The following is an 18530-nucleotide window of genomic DNA, read 5'->3' on the forward strand; positions in this document are numbered from 1 at the left end:
CAAAAACTGATAATAAAAATTCATCATTTCCCATTTCCAAACTTTTTAACTACAAAGGAAATACAAGGCTGTTTCAAATTGTACAAAGCAACAAACAAAACTCACTTAGAAACAGTATTTTAAAACCAGCATCAGATTAAATTTAAAAGCAGCATTAATAAGAGAATACATTTTTAGAAAGAGAGACACAATTATAAAATATCTATACACATGCTTCTGTGCATATATATATATATATATATATATATATATATATATGAACATATATAGATGTGCAGGTTATAGATATAAAGCATTCATGCTTTGTAACTATAAATTATAGTAAAATATATTTATAAAACAGTCACCTTCAAGACTTATTCATTTATCTATATTATTTTATACATTAAAAATCTATTCTTCAAGAGACAAGTAGTAAATAAGCCTCAAAATATCAGATAGAAGATTTATTAAGTGCTTAAGAAGATTATCAACCAAATTATATATGATTAAGCTCAATATTTTGTACACAGTTATTTTTATCAAAATTGAGAAAAACTCAGATTGAGATTTATATTTATATCAAATTTCAAAAAATATTGCTTTCACTGCAGCATACTTCATTCTCCAAGTCATACAAACCAGAAGAATATAGGAGTACTCCAAAACAATATTTATTGAGAGCTGTGGCAGAAAAAAAACCAAGAAAAACCTCTTTGAAACATTTCCAAGTATCACCTCATAGAAACCTTGGTAAGGGAAAACAGCCTGTTGAGAAACAAAATGGACTTGGCTGTTGCTACAAACATTCTAGTGATACCCACCCAACACATGTTGCTAATTTTACCGTATTTAAACAAAAATATATATGGATGGCAGTAGGATACAATGATGGAAGTGAGAAAGAAAGATGCAAGCATAGAAAACCAGACTCAGCTATGTCAGAACAAATATGTGGAAGTAATAGAACAGGAAGTGTAAATCACTTAATTTGCAAAAGAAAAAAGACTAAATCAAGAACAAATGAAAGGATTATTTGTAAGAAACAGGGTATGTTACCATGTTATGAGCAACAAAATGCTTCCACAAATAGAAAAAAATTGTAGTGTTCTGGTAAGAGGAAGGGCGAATCATGCAATCACTGAAAATTTTACTTCACATCTTGAGATCCCTAGTGCTGTCTGAACAGAGGAATCTGAATCACTTCCCACCACCTTCATGCTAGCATATTCCTACTATGTGTTAGCTCTTCCCTGCTCTGTAGGCACCACACCTTAGCACTCTAACATGTGCAGGAAGGAAATCTAGAGGGAGATGTTTGCTTGAGGAGGGACAAGCACACCAGTCATTGATGTAGCCTGTGCGAGTTCCCTCACAAGGGCTAACACTCCTACACAAGCACACACCCTAGGGACAATGTGTCATGGCTACTACATACTTCAGTGTGCCACTGTAGGATTGCAACTGATAATTCTGAAGATTAGAGTATCTTCAGAATTATCAGTTAGAAGTCATGTCTTCAGGTCTTTAGTGATTAAACTCTCTCTTTTATGAAGAACAGATTCCAGTTCTTCAAAGAAAACAATTTCTCACTGGTCAATAAAAAGTCTCTTAATAAAAGAAGAAAAGACTGTAATACATATATAAACACTGATTTCAAGAGCCCTACATATGAGCAATATATATTCCTACAAAACATAATGGGACTTGCAATTTTATTTTTTTCAGAGTCCATAACTAAATCTTCTTAGGCAATCAAAGATGCTATCAGGTGACTCAGATGCCAGAAGTCATCCTTCACTGCATAAGACCTGGATTTAAATCTTCAAAACTACAATTCCTAACAGCAGTAACAAATTAATCAGCCATGCTAGCATAAAAATCTGCCACTTGGCAATATACTTGTTTATATAAACACATCAATATGATCCCTAAACAGTGTTCACCTTAACAGTTTTAAGCCTTGTATGTATTACACTTGAGAGACAGTGTTATTACTTAGCACACTTAGCATCCTAATTTCTTGAGGTTCAATAAAAAAGCCTCAGTTCATTTCCTTTTCCTTGAAACTCTCTTCTCCCCTCCCCCAAAACAATACTAGGAAAGGACATTTCTAAGGGAAGGTGCAGTGATCCATCAGACCAAATACCACATGAGAAAATGCAGATAACTAGAGCCAATGTCTTAGCAATTAATATAAACACATTGACTAAATAAAGGCCATTAGAAGCTATGAATATATGAATTGTCTCAGAAGGGATAATCTACCATGCTTGAGATACTTTCTTAAATGAATGAGTCATCAAATTATTTCACTGCCACTTAAAACAGAACAGTTTAGTAACAGTAGCTGTAGAGGGCATTTTTCAGGGTTTTGTGTACTGTAAGAAGTTATTTTGTCAATCTTTTCTATAAACAACCTTGACAAAAGGAACTAAAGATTTAGGGATGTAGACTCTCTTAAGCTCTTAAAAAAAGAATATTATGTCAAGTATCCTGGATTTCATACTTGCAGAACTGGCTTGGTAGTCTACTGAGAACAAGCTACACAAACCTTCAAATGAAATATAACTTTATTTACACAATTCTCTCTTTTTGCTGATTCTGGCTCAGTTTTTAATGACAGGTAAGTAGGAATATTGGAAATGAAAATTAAATAGAGCTGATATTTCAATTTTTGATTAAAAAAATCTGGATATAAAGCATTTGCCATCTATTCACTGTCTATAGCTGCAGGTTTTATTTTGCTTATGAAACATTCAGGAAAATAATCTTTCAATGAACTGAAATTTAATGACACTATTTCATTCAATTCAATCAAAACTGTATGAGGAAGCTAACACTGTGATCTATATTATTTAACGGAATTATCATTTTATTGATGATGCAGAAGCTGAGAAAAAAGTAGTAATCACTGCATTCCTGCATTTATCCCAAAATGAAGTCTACTTATATTTCATGCATAGTGACCCACATTCTATTTCAAGGGTCAGTTTTAAATTTAAACAAATTAATTTGAGAAGTATATTTACAGGAATAAAATATACACACAAATGTGTAAGATTACAATCTTCCCTAAAAAGAACATCCCATATTAAAACCAGATGTCACTCCCTTCTATATACAACAGCTCTCAGTAGATTCAAAAGGGGTGGAAATATCTACTTTCCTCCACAGACTGCCCATGAACAAATGACCATCACATACCTCTTCTGACTGTCCCCCAGCTGAGTCAGATTCTTTCCCACCCCTTACCCAGCAACAGAAAGACTAAACAGTATCAGCAAAAAGCTCTTCAGCCTCCAATGTTCTATCTCAGTTTCAAGAGATTCCAAGTTTTCAAATAACCTATATTTCTTGGGATAGAACTTTACACTATCTTCACAGGTAGATTACACTGACTCTCAGAACTCCTCCCTTCTCATCTCTACTAATGAGATGGGGAAACTGATGCAGGAATTACTTAAACCCTGGATTCAAGATTCTGAGCTGCTGTAAGACCCTTTTTCATATATCTGCCACACAGCACATGCTAAGATGACACATCTCACATCTTAAAGTCCCCAAAATAGGATCATATTTAGCCTCAGGGCAAAAAGCTCTTCCACTCAATTGAGCCAGAAAACTTGGATACAAAAGTCTATTGGCTGCTTTCCTTCTAGTTTGTAATTAGCTCGACACAGCCCTCTAAGCACACATCCCCCGGTCAATGTGTCTACAAAGGCCAAGCTTCAGAGCAAACACAGAACCCCTTCTCCTTTGACTTCAGGTCTCTTCCCCTATCTGAAGAAAGGTATCTGACAGCCTTTAATAATGCATATACTCCATTTTAAAAATACTGTTTCCAGTTGCCATTTTAATTTGTACTGATACATCCTACATTTGCCAGAGGAAAAAATTTTGAAGAAAGGTGTTGAAGTAATTTTCTCTACAGAACTGAAGGATTTCCATCCAATTCTCTGTCAGAGAGAAAAGTCTAAACACCTTACATGGATAAAACTTTGGTCCAGAAACTGTAAGAACATTACTCAATTAGCAGAGAAAGTCTTATATTTGGAAAAGACACTGAGTTTCTGATCATAATCCAGCATTCATTCAGTCCCTCAGCCTTTTTCCACTTATTTAATGTAGGGGTGGCAAACCATTTTCTCACTTAGGGCTAAGTATTGACCATTATAAACTTTTGAGGACCACATACACTGAGGAAAATACACTGCAGCATTATTAGAATAATGTAAAATACAACAGATGACTCATCACTACTGTACTTGTCTTGTGTTCCTTCCCTCTACTCACACATTACCAGCTCACAGTGAACATGTGCATAACAGAGAGCCCTCTTTATGCTCACCTGCAAGTCAGCATGAAATGAGAGGCCTGATTTGACCATAAAGCACATAAATGAAGTTCCAGGCCACATCTGGCCTACAGACTGTAGTTTCATCTACTTTGCTGTAGGGTTTTTCTGCTGCTTGGGGCAGCAGGAAAGGACAGCAATTTAGAGGCAAGAACTTCTGGGTGGACCATAAAGGATTAATCAATGGCGTACTGTTCCTTCAAAAAAAGTTGTATGCCATTCCATATGCTTTCAGAACATCTTAAATAAAGGTACAATATAAAAAATAGATAAAAAATATGTAGTAAGAATGTTCTGACTTTATTAGAAGAACAAAGAGAAGCATTTAAATCACAGCCCAGAAGCTAGAGGGAATCCTGTTTTGCTCCAAAAGTAGCCAGAGGCACAGTATCATAAATGAGTATCACACAGAAGTTGTGTTTGTGTTGCGTATGAAAAAATACTAAATAAACCTAGGAGCAGATGTTAGGGAAAGAACTCTGGCAGCAGTTAATTGCCATTCCCCTTTTGATTTTGTCATTTAAACATAGAAAGGATGTCTAAAACAAATACACTGTCAAAGTGGTTTGCATATCAAGTTATTCCCCATTACAGGAGCAATATTATACTTACTGAGGCAGCAGTAAATCTCTAATGAGAGACAGAAGCTTGTTGTTCGAGTTGAGGCTCTCCCCTTTCTCCTCACCCATGACTTTGTGGCTTAAAAGCACTGATGTGGTTTCTGAGAGTAGCCGCAAGCTGAAGAGTCTCCATTCCACTTGAAAATAAAGGTGCCAAGAATGTGACCACACTGAAATATAATTAAAACAAAGTGTGGAATTCATGGAAACTGTAGCTGATGTGTCTGCATACTTACCATTCTGACTGTGGACCAAAGAAACAAGTGGTGGGACAATAGAGTCTTCAACCTAAAACAGAGAATTAGAAAGATGTGGCTTAGATAATTCACAGAGGAAAAAGATAGAACAGAGATACACTATCATCTATGTTTATTTTGCTGCTAAAGTCCTTAAAAAAAGAGTTGAATAACCATGGAAATTTAGCCATAATCACTCTTATAAAGCCACCAAGTTAATTTTTCTCTAGTAAACTGCCACAAAATTATAGACATTAATTTACTTTTATACAGAGAAATACAGCAACTTTGGTATAATTCACTGACAGGGACTTTTAATTTAAAGTACACAATTCAGTGCAGATGTAAGATATTAAGAAAAAAAAAGTATTAGAGTATCTAACTGTCATGCTTTAATCCATAAACTAATCATTGAATAGTGTTCAGATGAAAAACAGAATGGCATAGAATTAAAATACATCAGAAAATATGTATTACCTCTAAGGAAATATCCCTAAGCTTAATATGGAGTCTTGAAAATATTTTAACTTCTTCCCTTCTGGTAATACACAGTCTTTCACTAAAATGTAAATTTACATTACTGAAGACTTGCACTATGAAAACTATAATCCAGTCAACTTTTTATTGTCCATGAGGGTATTGATACAAATCTGTCATCTGTCACAGGACTAGTCAGCTTAGCTCCATTTGAAATCAAGTGATGATAAACTAGGCTATGGCTCAATTACAAAAATAGTGTATTATTATTAGTCTTCTCTGTAAGAGAGTTTCTAATTCTTAAATCACTGTTAGACATGTCATGCTTGGGTTTTGGGAAGAGGATGGATGGACAGCCCTGCAATTTTTAAGCATGCATCATGGATGCACACCTTGTCCAAGGATTTACTTATACAAAGAAAATTGCTGTGTAGATTCTCACTGCATGGTGGACAGGATTTGGCGTAACGAGACTGCATTACAATCTCCCATGTGTTTTGTTTCAGTAATTAATATGAGAAGATAAAATTTCCCTTGATACATGCGGCTACTAATAAGAAACATCTATAGAAGTTGAAAGTATGTATGAAAAGGGTCACTAACTGAAGTTAGCCTCTAGCCAGCAATAACTGCAGTTAGCAACTATTTCATTGCTGGTTGGTGAACTCTGTTAAATCAATCTCTGACATTAAGGGACTAATTTACCTTAGTTTTTTTCATGCTTTTGTTACAGACTTTTAATTAAAGAAGCAAAAGGATTCTGCTTGACGTATGGAAGCCAAACTACTCTGCAAACTACAAATAGCCTTTCTAGATAATGTTATATACATACATAGATAAAGTTATACATCTAGATGCAGTGAATTTTGTAACATTTCATAATTTTGAAATATTTCATTGTCTTTTTGGTTAAATAATAAAACTGCAACGCATTCCAACAACTCCATTAGAGCAGGTTTCTAAGCCTTTCTACAAATGGCAATGTATCAGCTATAACATACCACTGAGGTAGGAAAAAATTGTCTGTACCTGAGATCTTTCAATTGAAGAAACATTTCAACTACTGCAAAGTTTCTCAAATGAGGAAGCACATGTAAGTGGTAAATTAAAGGTATGAAACAGAAAAGAGGAAAAGAAGCAGCTCTCGATTATCTGAACCAACCTAGAGTCCCTAGATATAATTCATCACTCAACAGCAGGAGCATTGACTCAAACTTACACTGATTAAGATGACAGTATACAACAGTACAATGCAATTTCAATTTCTAAAACTTATCATCTTCTTTCACTTTAATCTAGCATTAACAGTAGTTTTTCCACATTAGTGAATGTAGTTAAGTCAGTCATAAGTCTTTTCTAAGATAAACGTATTTTCAACTGTTATGGTACACAAGATTCTTTAGGTCCTAAATGACTATAGTAGCTTATCCTGAACTTTTTTTTAACACAAACCTCAGTTTTAGTAAAGAAACTGTTTAGAAAGGAGCTCTCCATAGAAGGTGTTTGCCTCATGTCAGTTCAGTATGGTGGGGAGATCAACTAAATGAAGCACTAATCCTATGGAAAATTATTTTGTTGTGCAAAAGCGTATCAGAATGCATATGCTGAAGGGGGAAGAATATATAAAATTTTATATGAACCTTAAATTAGATACTTCTAACTCCACAACCCTAATCTTCTCTCCATGCCATTTGGATCACTGTTTTTCACTAATGTGCAAATAAATTTGTAAACAAGGTATGAACTTTGCACGTGATTATTAAGGTGAAATAAACTGAAGTGCAAGAGTACATAAAATATTTTTAACAAATTCACCAGTAAATTGCAAATGTGTCTGTCATTTATGTATAGAGAAGGATGGTACTAGTATTTGGCACTGAAATAAATAGAATAATATTCAAATAAGGATTTCTTTCTTCCTCTTTTGAATGGCTGCTGATATCTCTGTGGAATCAAATCTTCATATATGCATGAAGATAAATCAGATACAGGTTTTTTGTCTCAGTCTTTATCACTAAGATTGCTTAACAAAAAAAGGAAATTATTCTTCTTTATTCTTCTTTAAGGTTGAACATGATTATAGCTCTAGATGAGTTCCTAACACCTTTTAAATAGCCTGATATTCAGTTCATGATACATGCCTAGCTGCACAAAGTCACCACTGCATAATTCTGTAATGACGGCATTCCAAGGCTGTGCTGCCATAACTATGCTGTTACCTACCCAAGACAGCAATGGGATTCTAGAAGATTCCATATACACTACATTCACATCTCCCAGCTATAATATAAATGTACAGGACCAAAAAAAAACCATAGCTCAAACCTGGTAATCCTGTTTCTGATAGCTGGAATGGGGTAGAAGAAGAGTATGAGAAACAGACCAAGCATAAAACACACACATAATTTCTAGAAAAGTACCTCTTGAATTAAGAAATTTCCTTAATCTAATGTTGTATCTGTATTTTTGCATTTAGCCTTTTCTCCCATATATTTGTCCCATCCTATCTTAAATACATTTATACTGTTAGCACAATACTTACAGCACTGCATATTACACTTCAATCATGCCTTATGAAGACATCCATGCTTATTTTAAAGCAGCTAACTTGATTCCCATATATTCTTACTTTACAAAAAGCATGAATGATTATTTCCAATTCATCTTTCCCATGCCATTCATGCCAGACACTATAAAGTATTTTGTTTCCAATATGAAGTTCTTTTCTACTCAGACCCTCCTTGCATCATCGAGCTGTACTTTTGCTTGATAGACTTCATTCCCTTTGAGACTGAGTGACCACAACTGCATTCAGTATTTCAGAGCTGAGTGCACCATGGCAAAATGTTTTCTGCTTTTTGTTTGATAATTTACTAGTAATTTCTAATAATCTAGTTGTCTTTCTCTTTACTCCTTGGTATAAAGCTATCATTTCCATAGAAAAATAATGCTGAAAGACTTCCGGAAGTTACAAGTAGTTTAGAGTTGGACACTGCATATGTACAGTAGAAATTACTTACCCCATGTCCATTACTTGTCATTTATCAGTACTGAATTGCATGTCATCACTTTCCTTTCACTCAAATCTAAAAACCTTCTGCAACTTCTCTGTCAGTTTTAATTTTCACTACTGTGAATAATTCAGTGTCATCAGTCAGTTCTGTCACCTCCCTATTCATTTCCTTTTCTGGATTAGCAGCACATTTCACAACAAAACTTTGTAAGACACCACTCTTATAATACCTAATTTTTAAAAAACTGATCTCTATTCTCCACTTAGAAAGTTTTAACTAGTTAGAAGTTGATTAGCCTGTGAGTAAGAGGGAAAGGCTACTAATGAATTTGAAGTCTTTGGTGCATGACTTTGTCAAAACCTTTCTGGAAATACAAGTATTCTATCCAGAACCAGAACATCTGTCTCCATAATGCTGAATAATTTCTGCAAAGAAAACTGACTAGTGAGGTATGAGCATTACTGAGAAGAGCTTGGCTCCATCCTCTTGACAACCCCCACTTTAGATATTTATATTCATTAATGAAGTTCCCTCTCAATTGTCTTCTCCAAGCTAAATAGGTCCAACTCCCTCAGACTTTCCTCATGAGAGATATGCTCCAACCCACAATCATCTTTCTTCCTGCCTTCAAACTTCTCAAAGCATTTGCTCAAAGCAAAGCACATTCCTCAGTGTTTTATATAATCAGTAATCTCTCAAAATGTAATAGAAAAAATAATATAATACATGTTAGAATAGGTTGGGAAGAAAGATGACACTTCTGTAATTTTTATTTAAAAGTCGTCAGAATCTTCATTGAGGATTTGGCTTTCTTCTTACTTCTGGGAAGAGACAACACTGACTGACTGACTCAATATGTCAATTAGTAGAGAACGGGTTTCATGAAGTGTGTCATGTCATCTGGATTAGCTTAATAGACAGAAAGCCACATGCAGTGTAGTATTTTAATCTACTGGAAAAGGGAATATGATGTAAAAAATTCTCTAGAATGTGTTCATATAGTCACATCCTATACTGACAAAATTAAGATGTCAGTGGTTAGAATAGCCTGTGGATGAAGAACACTGATGCTGAATCAAGAAAAAAGCATGCACTTGCAGAAGTTTCTCACCCTTGTGTTTTCATCTTTTTTGAAATTAATAACTTTCATATTGTCAAACAGGTTTCCCTGTCATATGACTTTTCCCTTGACTTTCCATCAAGCAACTCATCATGTTCTAGGTGCTTTTATTTTAGTCTGATTTTTAAAACTTTTAAAACCTTGAGGAAGAGAATCACTGCTGGCAACTTTGGCCTTAACCAGAGAACAACTTTAATGTTTTGGGTAGAAGATTTTATTTGCAGTATACAGATTATTTTTTGGGAGCTAGCTGGAGTATAGAAAGGAATCATCTGCCATTGTCTGCCATCATGAACTTCTTCACTGTTTTAAGTTATCTGAATTTGCATATGTCCTCTTTTCAGGCAAATACATACTTAACACAAAATAGAAAGATGCAAATTCAACAGTCAGCATTAATTCTTCCAGTTAATGATATCTAAATCTTAACCAAAATTGGAAAATCAATATTATTATAACACTTAGTATCTGAATTTAGTAATTCAGATAATGTTCACATTTTAGGTAGGTGGAAGAAACAAGTAGTTGGACTCATACCAGTTTGAGAAACTGTGGTTAATATTTCACTCCAGTCTATACAGACTCTTCTTCATGATCTTCAACATCATATTTGCATACCTGAAAATCTGGTTTTGTAAAATTTTACCAAGTCACACTTACTGTTATTCTTTACATCTTGTAGAATTGCACACATCTGCATGCAAAATGAAATTACTGCTCACTGCTGGTTTTCATTTAAGCACTGCCAATTAACTTCCATTGACTTTATCACACTTTGCAATATCTACTACAGTCAGTCTCCACAGAAATTAATCTCCTCAATAACTGACTTCAAGTTGATGCCCATCAGAAATTTAACTACAAAACCCCACAATTTATTTTATTTTCTTTATTACAAGTACAAATACAAAAGTGAATCAAACATAAACTAAAATCCAGAACAAGTAATTCTTCTCAAAGTGAGAATGAAACTGAGATGTTGCTTGTAAATTCCCATTAGTTTAAAAAATTTCCGTTTTAGTTAAACTAAAAACAGAACTCAAATGAAAAACTTTCTGGTTTTGCTTGCTCAATACAGCCCCACTTTTTATTACATTAATTAAACTTTATTAGAAATGCATTTAATTTCTGATAAGAGATTTTAAAGCAATGTCACAATAAGTGCAGAAAAAAAATTGCATCCTCTCAAGAAGTTTTTGGTCTTCACCTAGCCTCACTCCCAGAAATTCTTCTTGTAAACAACTTGGCCTAAATGAGCAATCCAGGCTCATCCTTCCAAGCTCAGCGTAGGATTTCAATTTCTCTCCAGTAAAAGAGTGTCCTATTACCCACTGTAATACTTAAATATTGATCTGGAAGCTTGAACATGTCTTGCTTCAACATTTTAAAAAAACACAACGTTCTGCCGTGTGCTGGAATTTATATTCATAGATTCCAGTCATGCTCAGCCAGCAGCAATTAGAAGATATCCCTTGAGCAACAGCAATTCCAAAAATAGTCTGTATGCACCATAGAAGATGAAGTACCACTTTCCTCTAAAGTAATGTATGCTGTACATTCAAGTATAATTAGCACACTAGACTTCGTAAATAGTATTAAACTAATTACTGTTTGCACCACTAGTGGCAGATGTGGTTAGAGATTATTAATTACAATGGACAATTTATTGAATTTAACATACAAAATGGAAGTCAATTTCTCCACTTTTTTTAATGTCTGATGACTATTTGCTGAGTGTCAAGAGGGCTCTTTTAAAATAGCAAGAACTGTTACTTATGAAAATCAGTGTATGAAGTAATAGATTTTCTTAAAAAAAAAAAAGAAAAAAAAAAAAAAGAGAAAAAGAAAAAAAGAAAAAAAGCTGTTCATTGATAAGGATACAATTTTATACCTAAACCAGGGAAACTACAAAAGTGGTATGTGTCAGAATTACTGAACAATCACTGGTCAGGAAGAAAGTTTTATTTCTAACAATACAACCGATATGTTCAGATGGATTTTAAATAAACATCTAAAACCTCCTATATAAGAACTGAAGTAAACTGCTCCCCAGAAATCTAGATATTTCAAACTTGCCTACTGTGGGCCGTGGGTTACTTAACAGAGATTAGGATAGTTACTCCCTGGCTCCTGGAAAATGTTCTGCTAAATGTGGGGAGGGCCACAGGGGAAGAAGAGTTGTAAAGAGGAATTCTGTCTTCCAGAGAAAATCCAAGACCATTAAAGTTGAAAAAGGTAGAGGAATTTTATTTCATGTGCTGATACAAGGTATCACAATTTCAGTCAATGCTGATGGACCCCCATAAAAAATGGTACATATATCTGTCAATATAAGACACACCGCTAACTCACAAAAGTAAAGCTATTATTTTTTTAAACTGAGGTGATTCTAGAAGGATACAGATAAATGGAGAAGCAGGGTGATAGGCATATAGGGGGATATCAGAAAGCATTCATACGTCAACTATACTTAACATTTATTTCTAAGACATTGTTGCCGTATTAAAGTAAGTCGAACAGTACTATCTCCCTTCTGACTACTAATTGGTTAGATTTTTTTGCATAAGGATCATTTTCTTGAATATCACAATTGTGAACATTCATGAAAAGAAATCCTATTAAACTTTTTAAAATTTCAATTAATATTTTGGATTCATTTTACTATTTTCACTTATTGAGACTTCATAATCTAAACACTCAATTAACATACATGCCGATTAGAACCTAAAAACACTTGATTTCTAAGATCACCCATACTTATCTAGCACAATCCCTAACATCCCTCATTCTTATTTATTTGCTGATGTCTTTCTTGATCTAAGTGCTATATTGAGCGTGTGCCCTTAATTCCAATACAAACACATAAGATTAAATTTTAATCAAATGGTCATCTCAGTGAATATGGTGGATTGTATTTTGGCGAAAGTTCAAGCACAGAAATGCATTGGTACAAGTTATGATGATTTGTCAAACATTGATTACCATTCAGACCTACTGATTTGCTGACAACCATTTCACAACTTAATTGTTCTGCCTTCAACTAGCTTAGTTCATGGTAGAATGTTTTAACCAACAACTTCAAAGAAAACAAAACTCAGTGATGTAAGAAGCTTACAGTATGTTTGGTAATTCTAATGAAATTTTTAGGTATTTAGGTAAGAAATCTGTTAGGCATAAAAAAGCAAGTAAACAAACAACAACAGAAAAACCCCAGCACCATAACTGCTACTCATGACCTCATCAGTAGATATTATATCTACTGATATCTACTACCCCCCTCATATGATAGAATGGGACCAATCCTGAGAGGTGGTGTTTCCAAGCATGTTGCTGTTAAAAGCATATGTTTATGTAAAAAGCATAAATAGTCGTGATAGTTTCACTAATATACAGCAACATATTTGCATTGAAGCTGAAGAAACACGGAATCAAGGACTACTATTTCTAAACTCTAAATCCTTCTCATTCTCCCTCTAATTTCTCAGCTAAATACAGAAAACTGAATGTCTTGCTGCTTCTTTGAAAATTCTCTATAAACAATAAGTATTTTTCCTGTCAAACAGAACCACAGTATATTTTAAACCAACTGTTTCTAAATCTACAAAATTTTCTATTTATAAATGAAGTTAGGCCTATCAGCCTGTAACTATTTAAATTGCTGTCAGACTTACAGTCAAGCGATGGGTCATCAGCAAGCTGGGATGTTCTGTTACTGCTTCAAAGGTCAATAAAGTAGTCTTAATCAATTCTTCTGATGCAGCTTGCCCTGTTGGTAAAAATAATCATATTCCTTCATAAAATTCAATAGTTAGAATATCTGTGTCTAAAAGTACAGCAATATCATAGGTTACCCCACCTATTGCTCTATCCAGGATTGTTTCTCCTGAATCTATTGATCTGATGAACTCCTGCAAAAGAAGCAACATTTATGTTAAAACACTTCAGGAAAAAAAATTAAAAAGCATAATCACTGAATAATTATAACAAGAAATTATTTTAAAAACTGTGTAAATACAAAATGATTGCACCTACATTAGAATAAACTTTCATCATAACTAACTAAAACTGAAAGCACCAATGAACTAGCTGTTATAATTTTGCAATTCTGTAATGCTCTTGGAACCTTGAATGTCAAGTACACTAAGTATTACTGCTCTGACTAGTATCAGAAATATATAATTTTAGCTAAATAGACAGTAATTAAATGTCTTCACTATTAACAGAAAACTATAATTTCTTAGAAAACTTTGAACTACCTTGGACAAGGCTATTTCAAAATAATTCATTAAAATGACCAAAGACCATTCAGAAAATACATTTTTCTGTTATTGTACCATCTTTTTGATCTCCATGCATATACACGCTGTGGATGCAGTTACACTCAATAAAACATGCAAAAATGCATATATAATTTTCTATTAAAAATCACCTAAATTAGTCATTATATTAAGGAACAGAGTCAATAAAATATTAATAATCTGAATTAAGTAAATATTGAGCAATTAGACCCACTGTTCTTCTGCTTTCATTTCTATGCATAGCTGTTTATTTATTTGGGATGCAAAAGACGTTATTAAGACTTGCTAAGGAAGGAATATTCTCAGCAGAATGTGTAGTATGCTCTTTTTTACTAATGTAGTATTTAGGAAAATGGCATTCTTTTGTACTTCACTACCAATTAAAATTTCCTTATTACATATTAAAATGGAAGAAGTTTCTACATGGGTTATCTTTTTCACAATATGTAAGAGACATCTAAAGGATTCTTCTCTAATTAAAAATAGAGTTAGAAACCAATTATATATTTCATTAGTAAAAACACCTCAGAAAGAGTAATAAAAAACAAGTGCTTCTATTAAAAAAAGTTATCTTCCTGATCATTTGAAGAAAATTACTAGGTATTATCTACTTAACTTGATTTGGAAGAGAACAAATTATTTTGTTTGCTCATTTTTATACAGTTTCACACAACCATAGTCTCAAGACTGAATTGAAAGCATCAAAATAGTTGGTGCAAAAACTGTTCTGGCTTTTAATGCTTACTAATTGTATATTAGAAACACAGGGAAAAGATGTGTGATTTAAAGAAATGTAACTATCTGGGGTTTCTCAAGCAATGGAGAGAAATGGTGTATGTGTATTTTGCTACAGGTGAGTCTGTACCCTGTGCACACCACAAGGAGCCTGCTATTATCTGTGCCTTTGGGGCACGGCGTGTCCTTCATGTACTTCTGTTCACAGCAGAAAACATGAAAGGACTGTCCCGACTCCCTCTCAATTTCTTTGCTCAACACTACTGAAAATTACAGTGATGATGGAAGTAACTTCAAAGCAGCATAAAAAAGAAATTCTCAATGAAAAACCGCTACAGGAAAATAACTCTTCTTTTCCATCCAGATCCAAAGCACACATCTTTCTACTCCTCATAATTTTTTACTGTTAAGAACAAGACTATTGAATAAATCAGGAAAAAAAAAAGAACAAAACAAACAAAAAGACTGCCTCACTAAAGTCTTAGGGGCCTCATTTATAGCACAGTATTTTGAAAAAGTACAGGGTGATGATTGAATGTCTCTTTATAGGTGTCAGTGGGAATGTTGCTAAACACAAATTTCACAAATTTCCAGAGTAGATTGTTGCCTGATATACTGGATAGTTATTCTTCCAGATGTAATTATATTAGTTATATCATAACACAGTTACATAAAATTGATTAAAATCTGATATTAATTTTTCAGATATACTACTGTCCCTCCATTTTTCATGTGTAAATTTAAACAGTGTATGTAAGTTCCTGAATTGCCTTTTCAATGGCAGGACAAGATATAGGAAACATTGAGTAATGTGCTCCTCCTTGATTTCAGAGGAAAGCTGTGCTACTATAACTAGCCTGACTTCCTTAGTCAGTAGTTCAAACAACCTGGAGTAACATCAAAAGAAAACTTTCATTGTACCTATATTGTTGACAGAAGAATTTCACCTTCTAGAAGGTTGACTAAAAACTACTAATAAATCTACTGCTAGTTTGAAATGCTTCAAAGGGAGAAAGAGCTTTGTAATTCAACATCTACAGTTTCAAATTTTTTTCATTATTCTAATGCTAATTTTTACACAAATATTTTATTAGAGATAAATTAAACTACATTTTCTTGGAATAAAGAGTCAAAGGAGAAAGAGAAATTAATCTGAACACATAACTTGAATCTTATTGTTTGCAGCAAACCATTTCTTTATGCTATTTGGAGATAAATACCTAGTTGTCATTTATGAACTCCTGCACGTAAAAGTATTGGCTTAAATCTGATATGCAATTTAGAATATCCCTTTTTTTCTCATTTAGCATAAACAATTGTTTTCATTTAAGAAAATTATGTAAGAACTATACTACTTCATTTCTCCTGTACTACCCAATGGCACAGCTAAAAAGTTTGTTTTCTATCAGTAATGTCAGAAATAGGTTGTAAATGTCAACACGAGTTCAGTATCTTATCTTCATAGCTTTTCATAAACTAAACACAGTTTAGAAGTACTGGCAAGAAGAAAAAGTTGACAAGAAGAAACAATACCTCAAATACAGATTAATTAATATTTATCTTTCATTTCTCCTCATGAAATACTAGTAGGATATTACAGAGAAAATATTCTATGTAATTTAGAATTAAACTTTACTATTCAGAAATAAAGCACACAGGAAATTCTCAGTTTATCAAATATGTACAGAGTTTCCCTTTGAATAAATAGATTACTACAGAAAACATTTTCTGACTATATAGAAAGTTTTGAATACAACCAAAGCTTAAAATATACATTCAGAATAAACTTCTTTCTCCAATTTAGAAATGTTATGTAATTTTATTTCATTAAAGTAACTTCCAAAATTTTATGCATAGGTATATCTTGTAAAAATATTTATCTTGTAATTTATACTTACAAGTAAGATGCCATAGTTGAAAAGAAACTCCTTTGTGACTATCTGGGGACGAAAGACCTATTTGAAATTGGCCAAAGAAAAAAAATTTACATTAAATGCATATCTTATGACCAGAAAAAGTAAAAAATTATTTCACATGTTAAAAATACAAAAAAAAGAGGACAAAATATGCATTTGTTTCTGTCATTACCATTGTTACAGAATACACGTTTATCAAATGCTGCTTCATAGCTGGAAGACTCATCAACTTATCTATGCATTAACAAAACCTCTATTTCACTTCTTTTGATCATGATTGAGAGAAATTCGATTTTGGGAAACTTACTGTAAGAGTTTGTGTAACAAATTTTGGGGGAAAAAGAATCTACCTGGGATGTCACAAGATGAAGCACTACAGGCATCATAGGAAGGCACATCTTCAACTGTTTGGCCTGAATTGTTGATGGGTGTTTACGTCCAGAGACATTAGTAAGGGCACTGAGAATGTCACCTACAGAAAAAGGCATTTCAGGCTGATACAACATAAAAACATCACTAAACAACAGCAAATGACATATGAAACATCTTTGTTCCAGTAGCCTCTGTTGACTCCTCTCTTCTCTGTCTGCCAGAAGTAGTGTTCATGATGAATCCAGCATTTCTTTCCTAGCTCTGTCTTCAACCAGATCAATTCCCTACTCTGGCTACAGGGACAGGCAAAGGTGACCTCTGGCAAAATAGTGAGGATAGAAGTAGAAGGTGACTGTTGAAGTAAAGATGGAATTACCCGTTCTTAGCAGAGTGGACTTATACTGGCTAAATTATGTGGATGAAGTTCTATTTCCAGTGAAGTAAAAAGTGAAATTCTCACAGCTTTCAGTTAACCAAGAACTGAATGAACTAAGATTAGTGGGTGACATAATGCTGAAGCAGTATTTTCTCCTGCAGCACAGTTCAGCAGGAAGAAAAACTCCAAACATCCTTCTCCTCCAAGAAAAGAGAACATTACACCAGTCATGCACACGCACATTCTCATTTGCTGATTTAACTGTAACACAAGTGACCTAAATCTACAAGAATTCTCATAAAAGAGATAGCAACAGATCAATGAGAGAACTTAGAGGCCTCCATTTACAAACCTCAGACATAAGCTAACAAAATTTTAATGGCAATTGTGAAAATTATACTTCTGACTCAGAAGAGACATATAAAAATCAAGGAACATTATGCTAACTTTGTGGTATACCTCCTATTGTCTACAAAAAGCAAGACCTCTTCCACACAGGATAAAGAACAGAAGCAGCATGAGAAAAGTTATCTCATATGAAAAGAAGGAAAATTCTGTCCCTATAACCTGAAAATACCAGAAGCCAAATGCTGTCTTGAAAGAGCACCTGTTATATTTTTTCCCCACTAAAAAGACAGCTGCTCAAAACTGTAAAAGGGAATTCACATATATGTTAAGCAAATAAAGAATGGGACTCCATATTAAAATGATTTTTCAAGCCAGTAAAGGCCTTTTCTTTCACAGTAAGTCAGAATTTAATCATGTTGAATAATACCAATGCTTTTCTTCTGTTCCCATGGAGCTCAGTTTTCAATATAAGCAGAAATGACAGAGCCTGCACTAAAGTAGGTCTTAAAGATTTGACTCATTCACTGTAAAGAAAAGAAAGTGTTCCTTAAAACTCTTCAAATACATGAAACACAACAATTATTTCATTAATACCTTTTTGTTTTGAATTACACACAATCTTCTAATTCAACAAGATCTCTGTTTAGTAACTGATTCAGTGAACAATCTCTCTTTCTATATT

The 18530-nt window shown here is 33.6% G+C and overlaps 1 protein-coding gene across 1 annotated transcript in view; it reads right to left on the bottom strand.

The window, feature by feature from the left end:
* The window catches only part of ULK4 (unc-51 like kinase 4), a 206868-nt gene that overhangs the window by 126541 nt on the left and 61797 nt on the right, over positions 1–18530 (bottom strand). Inside the window, exons 23-28 of the mRNA XM_031503902.2 lie at positions 17103–17224; positions 16735–16791; positions 13660–13711; positions 13475–13569; positions 5193–5244; positions 4949–5093 (exon numbers count right to left, since the gene is read on the bottom strand). Coding sequence (XP_031359762.2) covers positions 4949–5093; positions 5193–5244; positions 13475–13569; positions 13660–13711; positions 16735–16791; positions 17103–17224 — 523 coding nt within the window. The remainder of the gene's footprint in view (positions 1–4948; positions 5094–5192; positions 5245–13474; positions 13570–13659; positions 13712–16734; positions 16792–17102; positions 17225–18530) is intronic.

Source organism: Lonchura striata, chromosome 1 (genome assembly GCF_046129695.1).
Source record: "Lonchura striata isolate bLonStr1 chromosome 1, bLonStr1.mat, whole genome shotgun sequence".
Taxonomy (NCBI): Eukaryota; Metazoa; Chordata; class Aves; order Passeriformes; family Estrildidae; genus Lonchura; species Lonchura striata.